A 22,109-nucleotide genomic window follows, 5' to 3' on the forward strand; every position below is an offset into this window, starting at 1 on the left:
TTCGCCAAGAGGTTATGTTATTTTTTCCCCCTGTCTGTTTGTTGATTTGTATGTTTGTTTGTTTGTGAGCAAGAATATGCAAAAAAATACTGGATGGATAACTGCAATACTTGGTTGAAGCATCATGGGGCAGATCCAGGATTTTCTTTTATTCCTTTCTTTAAAACTGCGCTATAGGACATTTATTGTTTTTTTCCACTGATTCTCAGAAAATAATTTATGGACCTTGATGAAGATCAAGATAAAATTTGATAAAGCATATTTACGGACTGATTTGGTGCTGCTTGACTACATTTAAGTAATTTAATTTACTGAGCACCATTCTAGTTAGTCTTGTAATAATAGCCAGTATTTGCTACATGTGTTATGATGGTGCTTTTTCCTGCCTCACAACTCTGATATTACACCACTGGAGGAGAAGGTTATGCAACTAAGATGATGTTCAGACTAAATTGAAAGACAGAATAATTAATCAGACAGTGATTAAACACATGAACAGACTCATTAGAGGACGTTAAAAGATCCTCCACATCTATGTTCACCCCCCGCAGTCTGCATATACTAACATATGGCAAATTGTTACCTTGCAACACAGTAATGAACAGTGTGACTGCTAGGCAACTCTATAGAGGAGTGAAATGGAAAAAAACGCAGGGAGTAAGAATGAGAGAGGTATGAAGAAGTGAGGGACGGGGAGACAGAGATGCTTCCCGACGCCTGAGTTAAAATGTTAATCTGGTCTCGACCTTTTTAGAGCATACTATATCTGAAGAGACTGAGCGCCGGCAGGCACAGGCGCAGACATACACACACACGCCTGCTGCAGTCAAACTCTGGACCTCTAATTATGATAACCAGCTACTCAAAGAAATTAATATGTGACCACAGACATGGTGCTTGGTTCTGAAATATTGGGTGCTGGGAGGAGCAAGAGGGAGAGAGAAAGTGATGGAGGTTAAGGAAACGAAAAACAGGTGGCAGATTTAAAAAAGAAAAAAGAAGATGGACAGAGGGTGAAGATAGAGAGTTTGAGAGGGAGAGGCAAGGGAGCCAAGAGGCAGAGAGGACCTCTCCTCATTCATTACTGATAAGAGCAGTTATAGGTCAGCAACATGGCAAACACTTGTGCAGGAATGCATGTGTGCTGCGGTGCAGGCTCTTGGAGGCACAGTTGGCAAGAAACACACACACACACACACACACAAACGGTGTCTCATCCATCTAAAGCCTTCATAACTTTATCATTGAACCGAGTACTGCTCTCATCTGCCTTTCAGCTCTCCATAGTCACTGAACTTGCTCCTCTCTCCTTCGTCATGGTTTCCTGAATTTTGACTCCCAACTCATCTTTACCCCCTCCTCTGTATTAGTGAATTTATTTCCTTCACCTTGTCTCTTTTATTCTGAACTTGATTCTCTTTCCTCACGCTTTCTTTACCCTTTATTTTCTTTTCATACTTTCCCTTTGATCTCTTCTGGGGCAATTTCTCCCACCATAACACTGTCCAGTCCTTTGAACTAAAAAAAAAAAAAGAGCTCATGTGTTTGAGGTGGTGGTTTCCAAACTTTGGTACCCAACTGCTACTGGGCCCAATATCTGTGGAAACTTTAAAAAAGCAACTCAACATCCAAGCGCTTGTTTGGTTTTAATATTCTTCTGTGATATCAGCAGCTGTTAATGTTTACAGGGGCTCATAGCCTTTCACTTTATTCCATCCACAGACTGGACTTCTGTAATTTATTCTTTATTTTCTTTGTCCTTGACTGTTTCTCCAACTTTTCTTAAGTTCATTTTTCTCCTCACATCTCCCCCCTTCCCCATCCTCCCATTCTGTCCTGTTCCTTTACCCTCTCTGTCACTCTCTATATCCTGGCCTTCTCAAACCTTGTCCTCATCTTTCTGTTTCTCCCCCGATGTCCTCCCTCGCGGCCGCAGCCTCCTCCCATTCCCCCCCCCCGGTGTCATTGTTCAGATAATTATTTATTAAAGTGTTTATGTCGCCAATGTCTCTATCTGTCTGTCGCTGCCATCTGTACCCGGTTAGGTGCCTGCCTCCCTGTGCCGTTCTGCCCTGCCCGCGGGGGAGAGAGCCATACATGGGGGCACAGATCAGAGACTCGGACACAAACACATACACATACACTCCTTCTTCCTCTGTTCTTCTTTCTTGGACACACAAACCCACATACACACACACACCTTCTGCTGACAGGCCCCCTCTCTCCCCTGCTCTGCCCCTGGGGCTAGGTGGGGTTAGCTGGGTTGAGAGGCACGCAGCAGTAGCCACCACAGTCCCTTCTGTCCTGTCCTGTTTGCTTTGTTCTCTTCTGACAGCACTACGTATGGAGGAAGGTGGTGCTAGCAGGAGTGGTGTTACCTTGGTAAAGTTACTTAGAGGACAAAGGAAGTATTGGAGTAGTTAGGGCACATAAGATGGGGAATACAAATACTTCATCAAGCTTTGGGGATTGTAGAAGAAAACCTACTGCACTAAATTGTCGTTCCTGAGACTCGTGTTTCCTTTTTTGAGCATTTGAAAATAGACTTTCTCTCCTCTGTGCCAAACTGATCCATTGACCTCACAGCTGTTCAAAAGAAGATGCACTGTGAAGCTGTAAATAGCTTGTTAATGCATGAACTACGTGTTAACGTGAGAAGAAATGTCTTCATTCAAACAAATCCAGATTTGAACTTAAAGCAGGAAGTTATCAGTATTTAAGTAAGTGTTATTTGAAGGGATGTTTTTATTGGATAGTATTGCAACGCAACGTATAACATGCTAATGAAACCTGAAGCTAATCCTAAAGGAATTAAGCACTTGACTGAGTGCCATTCTCACCGTTTTGTGATATGACAGAGGGAGGAGGACGGCGGCGGGAGGGCAAGTGAGAGGAAAAGAAATAGAGAGATAAAGGAGGAAACAAGGAGGGTGAGGTAGACAGGAAGATAGAGGAGGGCAGAGAAAACCTGTGGGACAGCGAGGGGTGGGGGTTGTTATGATCGCGCATCCTGCATCCTGATAAGTAAACAGAACAAATATTCGCCATCTCCTCCTTCTCTATAGAGCCACTCCGAGTCCCCTGCCGTCCATTCCCTCATCGTGATCTCTATCTGTTGGCGTCTTCACTTCTTGGCAGTCCGTCGCTCTCTTCACTTCCGCTACCCACAGCAGCTTTCTTTAATCCCCTCTTTGTTATAGTTAGGCGGCTTCCACCTCCTATTCCTTCCCTCTGTCTTTTTTTTTTTACCCTCCCGGGTGTATCTGGTTTGTCCCCAGTTTCTCCCTGTCTGTGTGTTTGTCCTGCTCGGACGCGTTTGCCTGGTTGCAGCTCCCGCCAATTCACCAGCATCTCATCACCTCATCAACTCCACAGGCTGCTGTGGTATTTTGATCGTTCAGTCTCCTCCTGTGGTAAAACACTGCAGCCAAACTCATCGCAATCATTTACTACATGCAGCTACGTTCCCCTCGTCTTGCCTGTTCGGTTTTCTGTTTGCCTGCCCTGCCCAGCGTGTCTGGCCATCCTTGCCTGTCCCTCAGAAGTGGCAACCCACCATATAATGTCACCCATTTTTTCTTGAACTGCAGTTTTGAACCCTCAAGTTCGGCATTTTGGCCATCTTGTTTATTAGAGCATGAGTGGGGAGCCTGACAGAGAGATCAAGCATATTGCACGGCTTCCAACACCTGCAACCTGCTCAATGAAATGTACTAGCTGTCAATCACACGGTATTCATGACCCAATGCATACTCAGCTTTATTCTCTATTTGACTCTAACTAAAACCATTATTTACTAAATGAACATCTTACTGAATTGAAGAGGACTTGGAACTATAGTGATTGAGTATATTGAATATATTTACCATCGAAATTAAGTGAAAAGTAGGTCAATTTTCTCCTAGACTTCTAAAGAAACTTTTTATAGATGCCCTCTGTTGGTCATTCTAAGGAGAAAACAGGTTCAAGGCACATCCACATTGGCTTCCCTCTCTGGACCTGGAGTCTCCATCTATTTGTCTACACAGTATGTCTCACACTGGTGGCTACTCACATAACCTAGCCCTTGCCTGTTATAATAAAACAGCATTAACCAATAGCTTGTGAGGTCTAAAACTAAAACTGAAAAATGTAACTCTCCGTTTTGCTCCTTTTCTCACTACATTTCTATATTTGTTTGTCCTTACAATCACACTTCTACCCTATCTTGGTCGATTCATCTGTTCCAGCGCAGTGAGTGTAATTTTCATTCTCTGAGGAGAGGTTTACGATGAAGGCTGGCACAGGAGGTGGTCCTGGTGGCCTCCGTCTAGAAGTGGAGAGAAGTGTGGATACTTCCATGGGGAGAGTGCCTCATTAGTGTGAAGGGTACACAAGAGAGCATGTAAAGAATGTGTTTATGAATATGTGTCTGTTTGAGCGGCTACGTATATAATTAGGCACTTTGGATCAGAGTTGGATAAGTGCTCTGGCAGCTAGCCAGCATTGAAGCTAGCCTCATGTTCACACACTCACACACTCACACACACAGACACACAGACAGACAGAGAGGGACACACACAGCTCCTACCTCTGTGGTTTCTGCAGATGGCAGGGGCCAGTTGGATGTATCCAATTTTACCGTGACAATATCTGCCTCTAGCTGGAGACCACATCCACAGACGAACACGCCCACACACCTGTACTTTCTCATCTGCCTGTCTCAGTCAGGTCACAAGGGAACCACAATGGCAACCCAAAATAGCGGATCAAAGACATGACATGGCTACACATGCATGCAAACACACCAAAACACTAAAAGTAGGGAAATCGTTTTTTGGCCTCATTCAACTCTAAAAGGGACGACTAACACACATTAGCAAAACACACACAGACACACACACCTCCACCTGGGTAAAGGAATCTTTCATCTCGGCGTGACTGCCTTTGGACAGGCTTGTAAACCCGTCCACACTCATGCACACTCTCTCCACCTGCTACCTCTTCCCAGTAAGTCGATATCAGGGGACCGTTCCTCACCACACACAAGTACTTTCTTTGCTTGTCAACCAACAAATGCAGATATGTGTTTACAAGGTACTTAATCACAAAGAGTCAATGTATTTACAATTCAAATGAATTCATAAAACTTCAGAAGCCTCTGGTCCACCTGGAGCCTCGTCTGTCAGCTCTCGAAAGGAAACTGTACAAGGCTTCACCCTAACCTAACTGTTTACGACAGATGTCCTGTCTCTGGCCATAATCTCCATCTTTACGATGCCTAGACTTTAGATTTACTACACAATAGCATATTGTTGTGGGTTAGTGTGTGTTGTTTTACGTGGTAAATGAAAACTATATTTGCTGGAGCCTGAATTGACATTAGTTTTGATGAACCAGCAGAAACCACCAAAAAAAGATAGCCTTGGGCAAAAATGGCTCCAAGCACCTGTTCAACTCTAATGATTTCTTAATGGAGCTACAATTTACAAAATTACCACTGAGATGCACGTAAAACGAGCCTCTATTCACAGTTGCTATGAGAAAAAAAATCATTAATTTGTATTTCTAAAAAATAAGTCAAGGTTCTTTCCATTTCCATACATGTCGCAGGCACAAGCATCTAGTGGACATTATTAAAACTCTATACAGTCTTCTGGTGCTTGAGTCATCATGGTTGCTACTTGGTTTCATCCTGTCCAATAAATGAGGTTCAGCTCATTAATGTTGTCTGATCTGCTACAGGTCCAGAGGTGACTAATAACTCAACAGCACCTTACAGAAGAATCACCAACAGACACACACAGACGATGATGATTTCTTGCTGCAAATTTGGATGTTTGTGTAAAATAACTAAACTACAGACAAACACACTCATACACAAGCATGAAAGTGCGTAGGTGCCCTTGCGCAAATAGAGCAAACAAATAAAGCTCTAATGGCTCGAATTGTCTCTTTACGCTTTAACCTTCACAAGGTTGTTTCCCTGATAAGCACATATGGGCGAACACACACATATACACACACACCACAGAAATAGGTCCTTTGTACGTCATGGTTAACATTGGAGGTGTCCATTTCAAGAGTGGAGTCAGGTCTTCGTGTGCATGTACTGTAGGATTGCCTGTGCCTATGAATGTATGAGTGGTTGAGTGGAGGGTGGAAAGGAGGTCAAGCCTGTCTGGATGAGGTCACAGGTCACACTGGTGAACAAAAGGTTCTATAGAGTAGTGACAGGTGGGGTTACAGTTTATAGTGCAATGACAGGCAGGTTCAAAGTTCACACATGAACAGAAAGAGGAGAATGGCTGGGACACTGCATTCACACGTTGGTGCCCCGAATCCTAAAGCATGCTCGACTGCAGTACAGTCCGGTACAGGGCGGGTAGGTAGGCAGGGAATACACATGAAGAAAAATACACTTTATTCATTTTCCTCCTGGGGACGTTTTCACTTTGGGAAATTTTACTAAACTCTCCATATGACTTTATTCTAGCAACATTATGACATCATTCTCGGAATCTCAGATTTTCTTTTCTTCGTATGGCCCTAATACTCCATAGAGTATTTGAGAGTTTTCTTTTGGTACTGTTTTATTTTTGATCTTCCAAGGTAATTCATTAATTTCCAAGAGTGAAAACAATTCAGGAAAAGGAGGGTAAAATAAAGTGCAGCTTTAAAACCATGGTGACCGCATCCTATATCCCAGAAATCCCTGATTGGCTGAATAGTTGTTAGGATTCGACATACCATTCTTCTTCTACTACTATCACACTGCAGATATAATGCACAATACTGGCTAAAATATATCTTTTGGTTATTTGAGCTGAGCTAAAATCTTTTTGATGTGCTCCATCTGGCTTTTGAAACACTTGAACGCCCCCTGAGCTTTGAGAATATGCAGACAGGAGTGAGCTTCAGATTGTTCAGTGTCTGAAACCACGTCATTTGTCAAGGTCATTGGCTTATAACAGAAATGATTTGCAACATCAAATTGCAATAGAAGAGATATTATCTGTATCACTGACTTGTGCTGGAACACAGATTTTTCTTCTTCCCCCCTCTGACTTACACCACAGAGAATATTACACTGGCTTTTATATCAACTTTCCACACACAGAGCTGCTCTGTGACACAGACTTAAACTCAATAAGAGACGATGCTGGAGCCTGAGATCCTTCGGTCACCATCACATTGGGAAGGATTGGTTCAGATAGGTACAATATATAGGCAGCATTCCTGTCTACATTACAGGACAAGGCAGTGCAGGTGGCATTCCTCACACAGAAGGTCTCCATACCAGGACTTGATTTATATTTAAAACTTCATCTTAACCCATCCATCATTAATTCACTTCACAAAACCAGCAGCGAAACTATCCATTTTGTTTTTCTCAGTCAATCAGACTCTTTTTTTTTTTTTTTTTTTGAGTATTTTCCACTTAAAAACAAATCATTAATTCATACTTAACTCAAGTGTTTAACTACAAAACATTACACTAAGGGTCTCAAAAACTTCAAAACCGTCAATTCTAATTGTATTTAACAAATGGAACGAGCTCTATAATAGCTGATTTGTGAAATAACACATTTGCAGATCAGGGTTTTAATCAACCTGTGGAGCCGTGTTGATTAATCAAGCCTCAGTACCAAGACCCCCTGTCCTCCCATCTAGTACGGTACATCAAGGAAGACCACTACAAGACACAAGTCACGTCTACTCAGGTGATATCAGAACAGAGACACTCACTCAGTTGTCTCCTTGATGACAAAGAGGCGCTCCCATGCGCCTTGATGCCCTGGAAACAGAAGACATGTTGACACAAAGAGCGACCAATAAAAGAAGAGAGGGGGCGGAGACAGAGAGGGATTGTTGTTAGAGCAGAGGAGAGAAGCAACACTTAATTCTGGTTTACTTCACAGCAATCATAAATCAACCTCCGACATTGTTTATCCCGCTAATAAACATTTATCAGTCATTTCTCATTACGTGTGAATAATTACAAACAGGTCTACTGAATAGAGTTTAATGCTGGTTCTTTCTGATGCCTGTGGAAACTGCCATGCTCGAGCAAATGAGCATTTCGGGCAACTCACTCACATGATCAGTTCATTCATTCATTCATTGGTAAACTAAATGTCTTTTAAATGACCTGGCAATGTGCACTGACACACATTACCCTCCATCTCCAATAGCCTACTAATGGTCTGCGTAGAGAGCTTTGCATCAATCTAACTGGTTTCTACAAACAGATAAAACAGTCAAACTAGTTGGTGACACCACAGCAAGGGGCAAGATATACAAACACTGGTAATTAGGGTTGGGTACCTGATTGGCACCGGCTCTCCTACACGGCCGGTTCCAACCGGACCGAAAAAAATAACACATATGTACTGGAATAGACATCACCGCCAATCGCTAGTTAACATGAGATTTCACTCTGGTGGCAACAAACTCTCTACATGGCTCGGGCAGCACATAACGTTAACCTAAAGTTACCAATAAGCTACTTCTAACTCAAGTAGACATGACAACAAAATATGTGAAGCTAAACAGTCGAAAGAGGGGCTTCACTTCACGTGAAAGAATTCTGACTCTGGGTGAGCTTAATACTATAGCAGTTAATATGTATGCAACACAGCATCATCAAGATACCAGAGAAGACCGTTTGTTAAACTTTCCATTTAGATTATCATTTGTTATCATGCTAGTGGAATAGAAATTAATTTAGAGGAAAATACAATGAGATGTCTGCATTTTACCCACCGTTATAAACAGACCAGCGGCATTACCTGTCCTTCTGCATCAATATGACAGGCTGCCAAGGAGCTGCTAAGTGGGCATGGAATAATAAATCTTATCGGACTGTAAGTGGAGGAATCTGCCTAAGTCTGTTTTTTGACTCTCTCAGCGACTGCTCAACCAATCCAGTTTTTAAACATTCATTTAAAATACAACAGTCATGTTAAAGTGTCTCCAGCAGGAGAAAACACCACAGACTCCGAAACAAGACATTGACTTTTTGCCAATTGTTGTCTCTTTCTCATTTGTAGTCATGTAGGTTGTACATAGAGTCATAGATGCAAAAGCAACACATAAGACAGATTTTGTGTGTGTGTGTGTGTGTGTGTGTGTGTGTGTGTGTGTGTGTGTGTGTGTGTGTTTTGAACAGTCTAACAGCAATTAAACTATAGTATCACTGTAATGGTGATATGATAATTTCATACAATTTAATCTTTATTTGAAAAGTATATTAATAAGAAAAGGGTGGGTCCCGTGAACAGTTGAAATTCTGAATGAACAGTAAAAATAGCTACGTGTCAACTATCTATATCCTTCGTATATCACACAGAGTAATTATTTTATATTCCAAAAATTGATTATTATGCTTATTTCATCCCCATGTTGCTGTTCTGAAATGGCTGGTATTAGGAGCTGTAGTCTGTATCCGTAATGTTAAATCCAGCTTGGCCCAAACAAGTAAAACACTATGTTTTAGGAAGGGAAAGGCCATTTATACATAAAATAAACCCTCTCTTCCAGGAGAGTAGTCAGATAAGATGTTTGTATAACACAGCTAATGAAAAATGCAAAGAAAAGTTGTGGAGCCACAGATTAACACCAGAAATGTGGAACAGCAGTGTACAGCAGTAACCTCGAGAGTAAAGAAACAATAAAAAAATACATGAATTACTAATGATATTAAGAAAAAATTTATAAAGTGATACAAGGCTTAGCCTTATGACATTTGGTTTAACTTTGCAAAGACTTGAAATTAGGCATCAGAGCATAAATGTTTTAAGTGTTTTGTTATTTTTGTGTTATGCACAGGGAGGTAGAACGCCGAGGCCAAGGTATGTCCTTCACTGGGTGGGCACTGTTGAAAGACTCATATTTTATCATTTCTCTACTGTTGATGTGACCATGTAAACTGTAAAGTTGTGTCACTTTAACAGCGTTACTTCCTGTGAGGCTAGTTTATATTATCCATAGACTGTGTATGAAGATTAACGACATGACAGCTCCCCAAAAGGGAAGCCAAAGCGTCTTCATTGCCCCCCTGGTGGCTGTCTGCAGTATATATCATGAACTCCACCTCCTCCGTGTTAGTGGATGGCACATGGATCAAACTGCACAAACTCTCCCTGCAAATGATGTCATCCTCATAAGATGGCAGAGTTCATATATTTTGGTTTTAGAGATTGAGAGGAAGTAGGGACAAATCCTTAATTTATATTTATAGTCTATAATTGTATCTGTTGGGATATATTATGTTTCCCATTATGTTTCATCTTGTTTATTTTTCTTTGCTCTGAACAGAAATCAAAACCTGCTGCAGGCGTGACGGCCCCGGGGAGCCGACAGATCTGTAGCTCTCAAAGGAGGAAAGGAAATCCATAACCAATATACTGGTGTCCTGACTACTTCTTCATGTCCATGATCAAGATGATTAGCTTTGTTATTCAGTTCTGTGGAACCATGGAGAAGTTTGTTTGTCGTGTGAAAACACAGGAAGTTAAGACAGCATTTAACAGTCAAAGAAGAAAAAGAAGCAGAAGCCTTACTGGTCTCTCCAGAAACTGAGTTGCCCAGGATTAATGGAAGTCGTCCCCACTGACAACATGATGTTTGAACAAAGAGGACGTTAAATTGGGACATTCAAACTAATGTCGAGCACTGCATCTGAAGTTGTTGATGCTGGTAGTAATATCATAATGATATCAACATGGAAACAAAATGAACAAAATGAACCAGTTCCTTCAAACTGAAAGACTCCTACCCACCGAACCGACAACACACCAACATCAGACACAAACCCTTCTACAAACCAATCATTGTTAAGTGGAGCTAGACGCAGCCCACGTAGCGGATGAAAATAGGACGTACATATGTCACACACAAGTCTTTAGTGCGCTGTCTAAATTGCAATGTGAAACAAAAACTAACTGAATCCAATGTAAACAATGTAACCAAGACGTGAACCTTGGTCCAAACGTTCAGGTGTTAAAACGTCTTTGGTCATAATCCAAGTCTGATCTCTACCCTGAACTTTGTTTCGACTGATTAAAATAGCTCTGGATGCTGACTGAACTCAATCAACATTTGTTTCAATCTGACAGCGTTCTTTGAACTTTGAACTGTCTGAACTTGAGAGTTTACAAACATACAAACTAAAAAGGGGAGAATCTTTTTCTTTGGGAGATAAAAGGAGTGTTCACATGTCTATGAAGCATATTAGGTCAATTTCCACTTAAAACACAGACCCTCTCTCTTCAGTTCCAAACGGCTTGTTCATATTGTGACATTTCATCACATTGGAGAAACTGTAGGGAAACTGTAATAGAAGATGAGCAGTGACAAGGAGGGGCAAGGCGGGGTGAAAGAGTAACAGTAATAAAAGAGATGAGGGAGAGGAGGGAGGTAGGGAGGGAATGAGAACGGAGAGGTATACAGGTGACAGGCTGACCGTAAAGATGAGAGTGCAGGAAGGCAGAGTAAAAGGATAGCAAGGAATGGATGAGAAACATGCGAAAGAGACAGATGATGGAAGGAAATAGGACAAAGATGGGCGAGGGAAAAAAAGAAAATGTCTGAGAAAAATAACATACAGTCTAAAAGCAAGACAGATGATGGGGAAAATGGGGGAGATGAGGATTGGAGGACAGCTGAGGGTGAAAAAAAGTGGTAAGGAGACGGGACAGAGAAAGGAGAAGCAATACGAAGATGGAGAGAGAGATCCGAGCGAGCAGGGAGATGGAGAAATCAAGGGCATTTTCATGGAAGGGCACATAAGGGGAAGAAAAGGGGGATTAAGAGGAGAAAGATGGAGGGACAAGAAGGACTGACAGACATAAAAAGAAGAATGTATCAAATCTCAAAGTAGGCCAGAAAAGTGCCTCTCTGGTGCTCCTCCTCTTTCTCTCCCCAACGTTCTTTGTTATTTCTGTCCCCATCAGCACCGTAACTCAGTCAGGACTGTGGCTGTACAAAATGATCTAGTTTACAGGAATAGGCATCAGAGACCTACATAGTCTCAATCAGCACTGGGCCCTATCGGCAAAGATGGGAGGCGGTAGAAAGCACTGATGACGCAGGTTCTCATGAGCTATGTCATCATACATATTGATTCAGGGTTCCCCAGCTCCAGGAAGATACTTGAAAAAACCAACCAGTGGCATTCATTAGCCGCGTTCTCTCAACAGGGGGGTCTGCTGAACGTGATCTGTGTCAGCGCCATGCACAGCGATGGTGGGAGGACATAAATTAAAGCAGGCTAGACCAAAGCCCTCTTTTTCTCATGACCCACTGGATCGATCATTTCAGACAAAAGCTTCCCCCGGGCGAAGGCAGAGCACAAATAATCTATGGCTTATTGCGCTAGTTTATACAAGTGTTGGGACAAATTATTTTCACAGGGCTGAGAGGTGACACGAGTTAGAAAGTGACATTAATGCCACTGACTGGGGAAGTTTCAACTGCAGCAGCTCAACTGAAATTGAATCCACTTTAAAAGCCTGAAGACACTGACCTTAGTTCATGTAAATCCCACTCAGTGCAGTTAGTGATATTTATGGATAGATACAAGATATATGACTTTTTTGTAACAGTTAAGTTTTTAAGTTACAGATGTATTTCTCATGAGGACAAGCAAATACAGACTTTGCAGGTAGTTGCAGATGCACCTGACATATCTCTTACAGTTCCCAGACAATTTTTTCCGCAAGGATGAAGAACTAATAAAGTCTACTTTCCAGGCGAGGACGTATCAGATGTTGACCTAAGCAGATTAAAAAAAAAGAACTGAGTGGAATCATCCAGAAACAACCCAGGCAATCTTTGGTACAGAGCTGCCTGTGTCAGATGAAAAGAAACTGATAAGCTGTGTTTAAACTGATGTTGGGCAGAGTCAATTTTAATGTGTAAGAACGTCTCTATGTGCTTGTTTCCTTTGTAACGTCGTTACAAAGGATAACTTCAACAGAGCCAGTGTGATGTAATCCTTATGTTTGCGAATTGCAGTTTTGAAGCCTTGAGTTGGCATTTTGTCCAGCGCCATCGTTTAATTTTTTTTACACCAGAAATAAACAGATTTGGAGGAGCAGGGAATGAGCCTGCTCGATGACACTGCATGCCAGAACCTACACCCATTGGATGGTCGTGGCTGTCCATGCCCCAATGGACACTGTGCTTTGTCATCTACTATTACTATCTTACAAAATGACCATCATGCTGTATTGGAGAAGAACTGAAACTAGCGTTTTAGACCAACAACTCCTTGGGAAAATGTTTACAGACGTTATAAATCAATTGAGAAGTAGGGTCATTTTTTTCATAGACTTCTATAGAAACTGACTGGTCATTAGAAAGAATACAGGATTCAGGCACTTTCGCATAAGCGTCACTTCCCGAGTCGATGTCCATTTTCATATAAACTTTATTCGTGTCACACACAAATGTGAACATATATTTATATTTTTATTGTGCTGTCTGTTTATAATCTAATCGCAATAAATGTTTTTATATTAATGATTTTGTTATACCAAAGAAAATGTTATATTTAATCTTTTATCTATGTTCTATAATTATTGAATTAAGTGTACTTGATTCAAATAGTTATAGTAACTAAATATATCAAGTGTCATATTCCTCTTTTTTCATCAATTTATTAGTCTGATGTTTCAGCCACTTCTTACTAATTACAATAATTATACACATGTTGTATTTTCATAATAATGGCTTGTAATGGACGAACTTTCAGAAATTATGAGGCATGTCTTCCATTACGAGACAAATAGACTTGTTTTGTCATTTTTCATATGCAATTAATTTTGTTGCCCAAAGAGATGATTCCTCTGCACATGAAAAAGTAGCTCTTTACCTCACTACATTTCTCTGGAGATGAAGAGGAGAAAAACAGAGTGAGAGACAAAGGCGAGAGAAGATGGGAAGAAGCTGCATGATCGACTTAAATGTTTCTCCATTCAAATGTAATAGCCGAGAAACAGACGATAAACGATCCACAATATCCCTCTGCTCTTCTTATTCTTTTCAGAGGCTGCTAAGGAGAGACGGGATGAGGAGATGGGTGGGGATGAAGTGAAGGGCGGAAAACTGGGGGGGGCAAAAAAAAAGTCTCACAAATCTGCGGAGAATAGAAATAGAATAGAAAAAGACAGAGGAAGAGAGTGAGAATGATGGAGTGAGAAAAGGGAACCAGAGTCAGCTAACCATCAGGAGCTTTTGATTCTCCCCATAAAGTGTTCCCTTTAAGAATGGCCATGAAATTAGCTCGCTGAAAGAAAGCAGTCTCAATCGATTCAATCCCCTCTAAAAAACTTTCAAACAGCCACCATACCTCCAGCTCTTAAGAGTCTCTGCGGGACATAAAACAGCGTCTTGCCTTTTCTCTAGAACCCTCCTCTTTATTCCTCTCTATCTTACTCTTTCTCAGTTTCCCTTTCACCCTGGCTGCCATCTCTGTATCGGTGTGCTGACAGAAAAAGGAGAAGTCCTTAAGTGTAGAATTGAAAAATGGGGGTCGGTCCATATGTTTCAATTTCTATTTGGCTCCCTCTCTCTCTCTCTTTCTCTCTCTCTCTTTCTCTTTCTCTCTCTCTCTCTCTCTCCACTGCCACTTGTCAGCTTCAGGTAGATATCTGGGTCTTCCTCAGCAGCTCTCTCTGTACAAGGCCATTGAATATCATATGTTGCACATATTTCACAGGTCTTCTCTCTGTGACCTACGCATGTATTGTGTTTACGATCCATATCAGCAGTGATGGAGAGACACTGTATCGGCCGGTGGATACATTAGAGGACTGTAAATCTAGTTCACAAAGCTTTATTCTGCAATCGCTTACTGCAGAGGTCTGACTTTTTTTTAACAGTCTCAATAATTTACTGCTAAAATCTGCCTTCACACCAAAAATGAAAATTATTTTTTTCTACATTTACAGCTGAAGGTCACAAGGACTGGATTGAAATAATAGATTGAGAGGTCCTGTAGTTGTATTTTTACGATACTGCATATTAAATTGGTTTAAGTATGCAAAAATCAAGAGAAGAAATACTGTGATAGGAATAGAGAATATAGGTGCATAATAAATGCAAATGGTCCATTATTCATGAAAGCTTTGACAAAATGGAAATTTTCTTTCTATAGCTGGGAAATGTAGCAAGATGTAACTCTAAAGGCCCCTGGCTTCCTTCATGTGCCAAATGATGAAATCATCACTGCCCTCACACTTCCATGTGTTCTTCATATTGACGTGACTATTCGTTTTTAGTAATACATCCATTAGAGGGGAGCTGAGAGTTGAGAGTTTCAACAAACATGTACAGAGTGGCAGAGGTTAATGTTCCTCTTAAGAAAGAGTAGGTCCCGGTGCCAAAGTATCAGACGCGTGTATTTTATTACCAACTCAAAAAGTCTCTCCACAAAAGTTCCTGCATTGTTGAATTTTTTTCATTGTGTCCCACGTCTCACCTGAACTATTAGCTACACTGCCCCTCCATGATTTCTATATGTTCACCTAATGTATCTATGTTAAGCATAAATTAGCCTTTAGAAGTCACTTAATCTGAAAAATGAATGCACACAAACTTTTTGAGAGCACACCTTGACTTGTCAGTAAAGAATGAAGGATGCACCCCAGAAATACCAGAACTTTTCCTCTTTGTTGACCTTCCTAGAACTCAGCAAAACTCAAGGTAACCCTGTTAAAGTAAATTTAAAGAGGAACTTTTATGGAAGTTGGCCTGAAGTTGGGGACAGAGTGTTGGGGGCCATGAGTTGTCCCTGGGACAAAGTGTACGATGGTGGGGAAACCAGGGCAGGAGAATCCCTGATGGATACCTGGAGCCCTGGAAACCAGATAGGAGAGGAGAGGAGAGGAGAGTTCCTGAAAAGAACTTCTGCACTTTCTGCAAGAGGGAAGGAGAACACGTTGGAGAGAAGGAGAAGTGAGGTAAAGTAGGAGGATGTTCCAGAAAAGAGGGAGAGAGGATGAGTAAGATGGTCGAGCTAATGAAGTGGCAGAGGCAGTAGAAATAGCTGCCCCACTTGTAGACACACTTTCTGTTGCTAGCCGACTGTCCTCAATGCACTGGGGTAGCTAACCTATTTAGGCCTGATCCATGCCGCAGCATCTCCTAAACACACATGAACACACACTCAGCCCCTCTCTCTCTGTTCTATCTCTCTCTCTAACACACACACAGGCATGCAAACATGAGGGGGGGGGGGGGGGGGGGTGCACAAGCTCTGAGCTACTGCTGAGTTAAGTCACCTGTGCTGCTAGCCTAGCTTGCTAGCGGGCAGCCAGCTGCTCCTCTCATTAAGAGCCCATCTACTCAAGGGCCCTGAGCATATGGAGGACTCAATAGCTAGGTACTGGTCTTATAATAGACAGCATTGCAATACGGTGGCTGGATATACAAAAGCTGGACTTACTGTATTAAGATGATAAGGTTACCGCATGTGGTGCCGACAAGACACCACCTAATACATGAGTTTAGAAACACGACCATCCCCTCTGACAAATGCCCCAACACTCTCTATTGACCTACTTCTTCTTAACAGACCAGTACTGGATATATGGCGGGTCTGTGCTATAAGACTAAAATCTCTAATCCTGACAGAGGTCATTTCATATCCACACAAATTCAAATATTGTTACTCAGGAGAAGTAACTTTCTTTTTTTATCAGTGTAAATTGGGGTCAAGTCTTCTGCAGATGTAAGCTGCAGCAACGGCAGCTGTTACCTCCTTCCATCTTCGTGATTTTTGGCCATATGGCGCGCCGCAGGCCAAAGTCTGAGTTTGGACTTTGTTTTGAGCACTCAACTGTACTTTTGCGACTCCGTGGACTTCGTCCGTACTGTTTGACAAGATTGTTCTGTAGGTGGTCAGGGAGGTTAGACCAGTCTATTGCATTAGTTGCAATGTAGTTCTCTGGTCCATGTCAGATTATATTTACCTAAACCATGTCCAATGCGGCAGACCAGCCCCTCTTTTAGGTACAAGCCCCCTGTTTTGTCTTGGCTGGTCCTCTAAATGACCCTGTGCTCGTCTTCAGTTTGCCTTTCACAGTCAATGTTCATTAGACAACATTCAGGCATGGGGTGAAGTCTGGGTAGAGCATGAAGGACATAAAATATTGATTTCGCAGCGGAAAGCACGTATTTTTGTTTACAGCATGTGGACACCGGCGTCAGCTCTAATCACCAAAAGCTGTGGAATCTCGTTATCTTTCCAAGTTGACATCTTTGTCGACGTCTACATGTATGGCACCTAATTTTCATCCTCAACGTACCGTGTTTAAAATGGTACTGATGTGGAAACCAGGCGTCATCCAAATAATGACAAATGTTTTACCATATTGATTCATGACACAACAAAACAAACAATAGAGTATAATATAAAACAAGACTTTTTTGACTGTCGCACAATGTGTAATATGTGGCTATGCCAAACAGTCCATACAGTATATATGGAATATTAATATCACTTTTCCGGTAGTAGATGAGACACTTAGTGGAACAACTTCAATTTAAATGATTATCTGCCAGTTAATCAAACCACTTCACCTTAGAGGATATATCACCATGTGAATCTGCAGAGATAAAATCTGACATCACACTGTACCATAAGAAAAAAGAAATAGCGTCTGACTCACTACCCTCCTGGTGAGTGAAATCAAGGTGATTGACTTAAATGACTTTTAATTAATTTAATTAACATTACTCAGAATGTCAGAAAAAAACCATCAGTACTGAGGTTATCAAACAAATTAAAATTATGTAATCTCTCAAAACACATTTAATTTTGTTCAGAGAAAAATGACTGGGCCATAATGTAAACGGACAATATCCTCTCCAAAAGCAAAGCCAAACAATCTGGATCGCCCCCTGGTGGCTGGCTGCTGTATAGGTCACAAATCCATCCTCTTCCATGTTATTGGATGGGACATTGATGGTTTCTGTCATTTATGGTTGTTTTTATAACACGTGTTAGTTCAGGTTATACATTTTTAAGTTTGTTTTTTTAAGTTGTATGATGTTATAATAACGTGGTGAAACGTCATGATTGAAAGCTGATTGATTGGTCGAGCGGGCGTATAGGCAGGACCTTGTCGACGTGGCTCTACACTGCAATAACTACTGCACAGACTTCCAAATGACATCAAAAAAGCAAGATGGCAGCACTCGTATCTGGGATATTTTGGCATTATTCTTGTAGAACTGGAGGAGGTGGAGACGTGTCGCCCATCTTAATAGACAGCCTATGGTCTGGACAAAAAGTAAGTAAGTAACTGATCAACCAAAGTAGAGCTCTGTTGAGGGCCTCATCACACAAATGTGCAAATTATGCCACATGAGGCATGACAATGCAAAACACATAAACCATCACATTAATAAGTTAATTATACTGTCTGGGGCCTAAATGCAACCAGTTTGCCTGAAGTTACTTTGACACTTTCTACAGCGTTTTTATTGGCTTTACTGTCCAAGGCCAGGACTAATGGCTGTTTCACAACACACACATGCACACACACTTACATAAGCAGACACACACACTTGCATAAGCAGACACACACACACACACGCACGCACGCACGCACGCACGCACGCACGCACGCACGCACACACACACACACACACACACACACACACACACACACACACACACACACACACACACACACACACACACACACACACACACACACACACACACACACACACTTGCATAAGAGCAGACACTCAGACAAAGACAAACACATGGGCATACATACAAATTTGCACAGCGACACATGCAAACCCACACCTTTGCTTGCTTTAGCCGACAGCACCAACAAAATTATGTGAGGCCATTAGGCTGCATTATGAGAAATGCATTAGTCACTGATGGCAAAAGGAGCAAGGCACAGTCATATCTACAACTGTGTGTGTGTGTGTGTGTGTGTGTGTGTGTGTGTGTGTGTGTGTGCTGTAACTTCATGTGTCCGCGGTCAACAAAGTGGAATTATTCTGAGGCGCAGACAGTTTTTTTTTCTTGCTAGCACCTGTTTTGGTGACTCACTGTTCAGCGCAAAAAAAACAAAAAATAGCCCAACAAATCACCAAAGTAGAGGGAGTGTTGCTAACAATCCACCACTGCAATTTCTGTGTCCATTCAGTCCATTCTCTTGCCGTCTACAGACTGTAGACCTGGACAAGAGTGCGGAAACTACATCTGTATTATTTTAGTTGCAGGACACAAAATGTACACATACATTTTTTAAATCACATAAACCTACAATGTTCCTTTGTGTTTTTTTCCTTGTCTGTTACACATTTGTGTTACAGTCTTGATATTCCGCACACACTGCAAGATTAAAGAGTAAAAATCACGATAGGAGCCAATGACACTGTCAAAATAAACTGGACAAGTGAAGTTCACTTAGATGGAAGAGATAATAAAGAAGATAATAAAACCCTCTCTTTTTTTCCACTCTATGTCAGAGGAGGCACATGAGACAGTTGTTCATACTCTTGTTTCCTGACCTGTGACGTCAACGTACAACATGATGTGGTGAAGCAAAAATCATTACTGGGATTATGAATAATCCCTCCTGCACACTAGAGGATAATCAGACAGATTCCCGGTCTGATTCAGATCCAGGGAGCGATGCCGATTTGAGACCGATCTGACCAGATTATCTGGTGGAATGGTCATGATAGTGTGAGGGATTTACAGACATAATCTTAATGTCACAGACTGAATCGGAGCCTCCCCAATTTTGATTCATAAATATCAGACACTTTTGTGTAGTATGAAAGGGACAGTGATTAAGCGAGTGAGCAGAGACCCACAATAGCCATTGAGAGCGAGCTGACTGGGAAGTGTAACCCGACAATGTGTACCTGTGTTTAGAACCTGTGGTTTTATTTACCGTACCAGGTGCCTCCATGTTTGTGTCTATTCTGAAGTCACGTTTGATCACACTGGTTTCTGTGAGTTCCCAAGTCTCATAACTCGCCACTCAGAAACCAAGTGTGAGGTCCTGCGTGTCGACTGGATTGTCTGGTGTGTGAATTCTGACAATTCAAAGATTCAAAATGTGTGTGGTTTCCCCACGTTTCTAAAATCAGATTTGAAAATCCTCTTGTGTGCAACAGGCATAATCGTGTTCGGTTAATCTTACAGTTACAGCATGCGAGTCCACTCAGGAAATTATACATTTAAACAAGGAGAGCACCCTGTTGGGAAAAAGCCGATGTGATTGGCCATAATTGTACCAGGTTCTATCATATCCATGATTAATATGTGCACCCACTGTTTAATGTGCACCTCCAGACACAGAACCAAAAGTGGATAATTTTGGTGCATGGAGCACTTCACTGTTCTTTGCCCCATAAGATTTTCTCTATGGGTATTTAATGGTTATTGGACTTGAATAATAATCACTAAAATGTAATTCTTTGTCTAAATCTCTGCAAGTGAATATCATAATGAAAGTTCTCTGTGTAGCCTCTAACTAAAGTTCCGAGCAGTGAACTTATCGGGTGCTCTGCGGCATATATACGTGAAAATCAAGGGAAAGTTATATTTTTGTTATGTGCAAGTCATGCATTAATTATGCAGTTGACATTGTATGAGTAAAGTCAAACATTATCTGTTGTGTGTGTATTTTACGTATTAGTGTGGGTAATGTGCACCCACTCGCTCACACAATGACACAGCTTTCCCCCCTCCGACAATAATTCGTGCCAACTTTACGTGCGGCAGGATTAAAGGTATGAAAGAAACTCTAGAGCGAAAGAGGAGATGAAAAGAAGTGTTTTGAAAGAGCGAAAAAGAGAAACAAAGAAACAGACCGCAGAACTCTGCTCCCGTTTCCGTTACAGGCAGCCATTTATAGACAGTCATCCATTAAGTCTGCTTCGCTCCCATACTGTCAGCCCCTCGGTGATGCCAAAGAGGCCATGTCAACCGAGGGCGTTCGGCAGGCAGACAGGTAGGAAGCAGCGCAGCGCTCTCTCCGAGCAGGTAGTGGACGGAAATATCAACGTTACTGCAGTAGACAATCTTTAGAGAGAATAAGAAGGATTATTTAAGTGAGAGATGGCTGCTGCGGCTCGGCATAAAATGTATAATCACAAAGCAGAAGGACAGAGAGGGAAGAAGTGAAAATCTTGTAATAAAACTGAGCCTCATCTCGTGATATTCACTCTTACAGCTTCAGCCATCCTTAAATAAAGTCTATTTTCAGTGCTTAGAAATGTAGTGCACAGTTTTTTTTGTTGCGTTTGTGTCCGACAGAGCAAAAGAAAGCGTTTGCGTGGTCTGTGTGTTTCTCACCTCTGGCCCCATGTGCTCGGTCTGTGTTACGCGGTCAGTCATTTGGCGGTCTTTCATCTTCAGGGCAGCTTTGGCATTCTCCTGCATACAAAACAAACAAACAAAGACACACACACACACACACACACACACACACACACACACACACACACACACACACACACACACACACACACACACACACACACACACACACACACACACACACACACACACACACACACACACACACACACACAGAGAGTTAGCTGTGTCCAAAATCTCAGAAAAAAGGACATCAAACATAAAAACAAAAAAGAACAACTAAATGCTCTCCCGGCAGACTCATGCCTTGGCTCCCATTGTAACACTTTGTGTACAGTTGCCTTCCATGCTTAGCTATCCAGCCAGAAAAAAAAAACTGCAACTCTAAACAACCTCAACAGCCCAGAAATACGTTTTTTCCCCCCTTCGCCTGTCTCTCCTGGAAATCAGAGAGGTCATAAAACGGGGCTGAATTGCAGGAGAACTTTTCTACGGCCAAATCCTGGAGCAGGGGCCATCCTCAAAGTGCACCAGTAGAGAAGAATTCATAAAAAGTGACAGCTAGTGCTGGCCAGCCTCCTAGAAAGGTCCTTCTAGGAGATAATTAATAGCTTTCCTCTGGCAGATTTACAGACCGAGGTGTAGAGAGAAAAGCGTCGGCCCTTTCCTTTCAAAATACAGCCCTTTTACCTTGACCAGGAAATGGCCGAGTTCTGCCTCTGTGATTATTTTGAAAAGGCAGGTTGCAAGTCCTCTGAAC

At 41.8% G+C, this 22,109-nt stretch overlaps 1 protein-coding gene across 1 annotated transcript in view; it reads right to left on the reverse strand.

The window, feature by feature from the left end:
- ccser1 (coiled-coil serine-rich protein 1) overlaps positions 1-22,109 on the reverse strand; it is a 113,940-nt gene that overhangs the window by 36,589 nt on the left and 55,242 nt on the right. The window contains 1 exon segment of the mRNA XM_034595322.1: positions 21,326-21,406. Coding sequence (XP_034451213.1) covers positions 21,326-21,406 — 81 coding nt within the window.

This window comes from Hippoglossus hippoglossus, chromosome 9 (genome assembly GCF_009819705.1).
Source record: "Hippoglossus hippoglossus isolate fHipHip1 chromosome 9, fHipHip1.pri, whole genome shotgun sequence".
Classification (NCBI taxonomy): domain Eukaryota; kingdom Metazoa; phylum Chordata; class Actinopteri; order Pleuronectiformes; family Pleuronectidae; genus Hippoglossus; species Hippoglossus hippoglossus.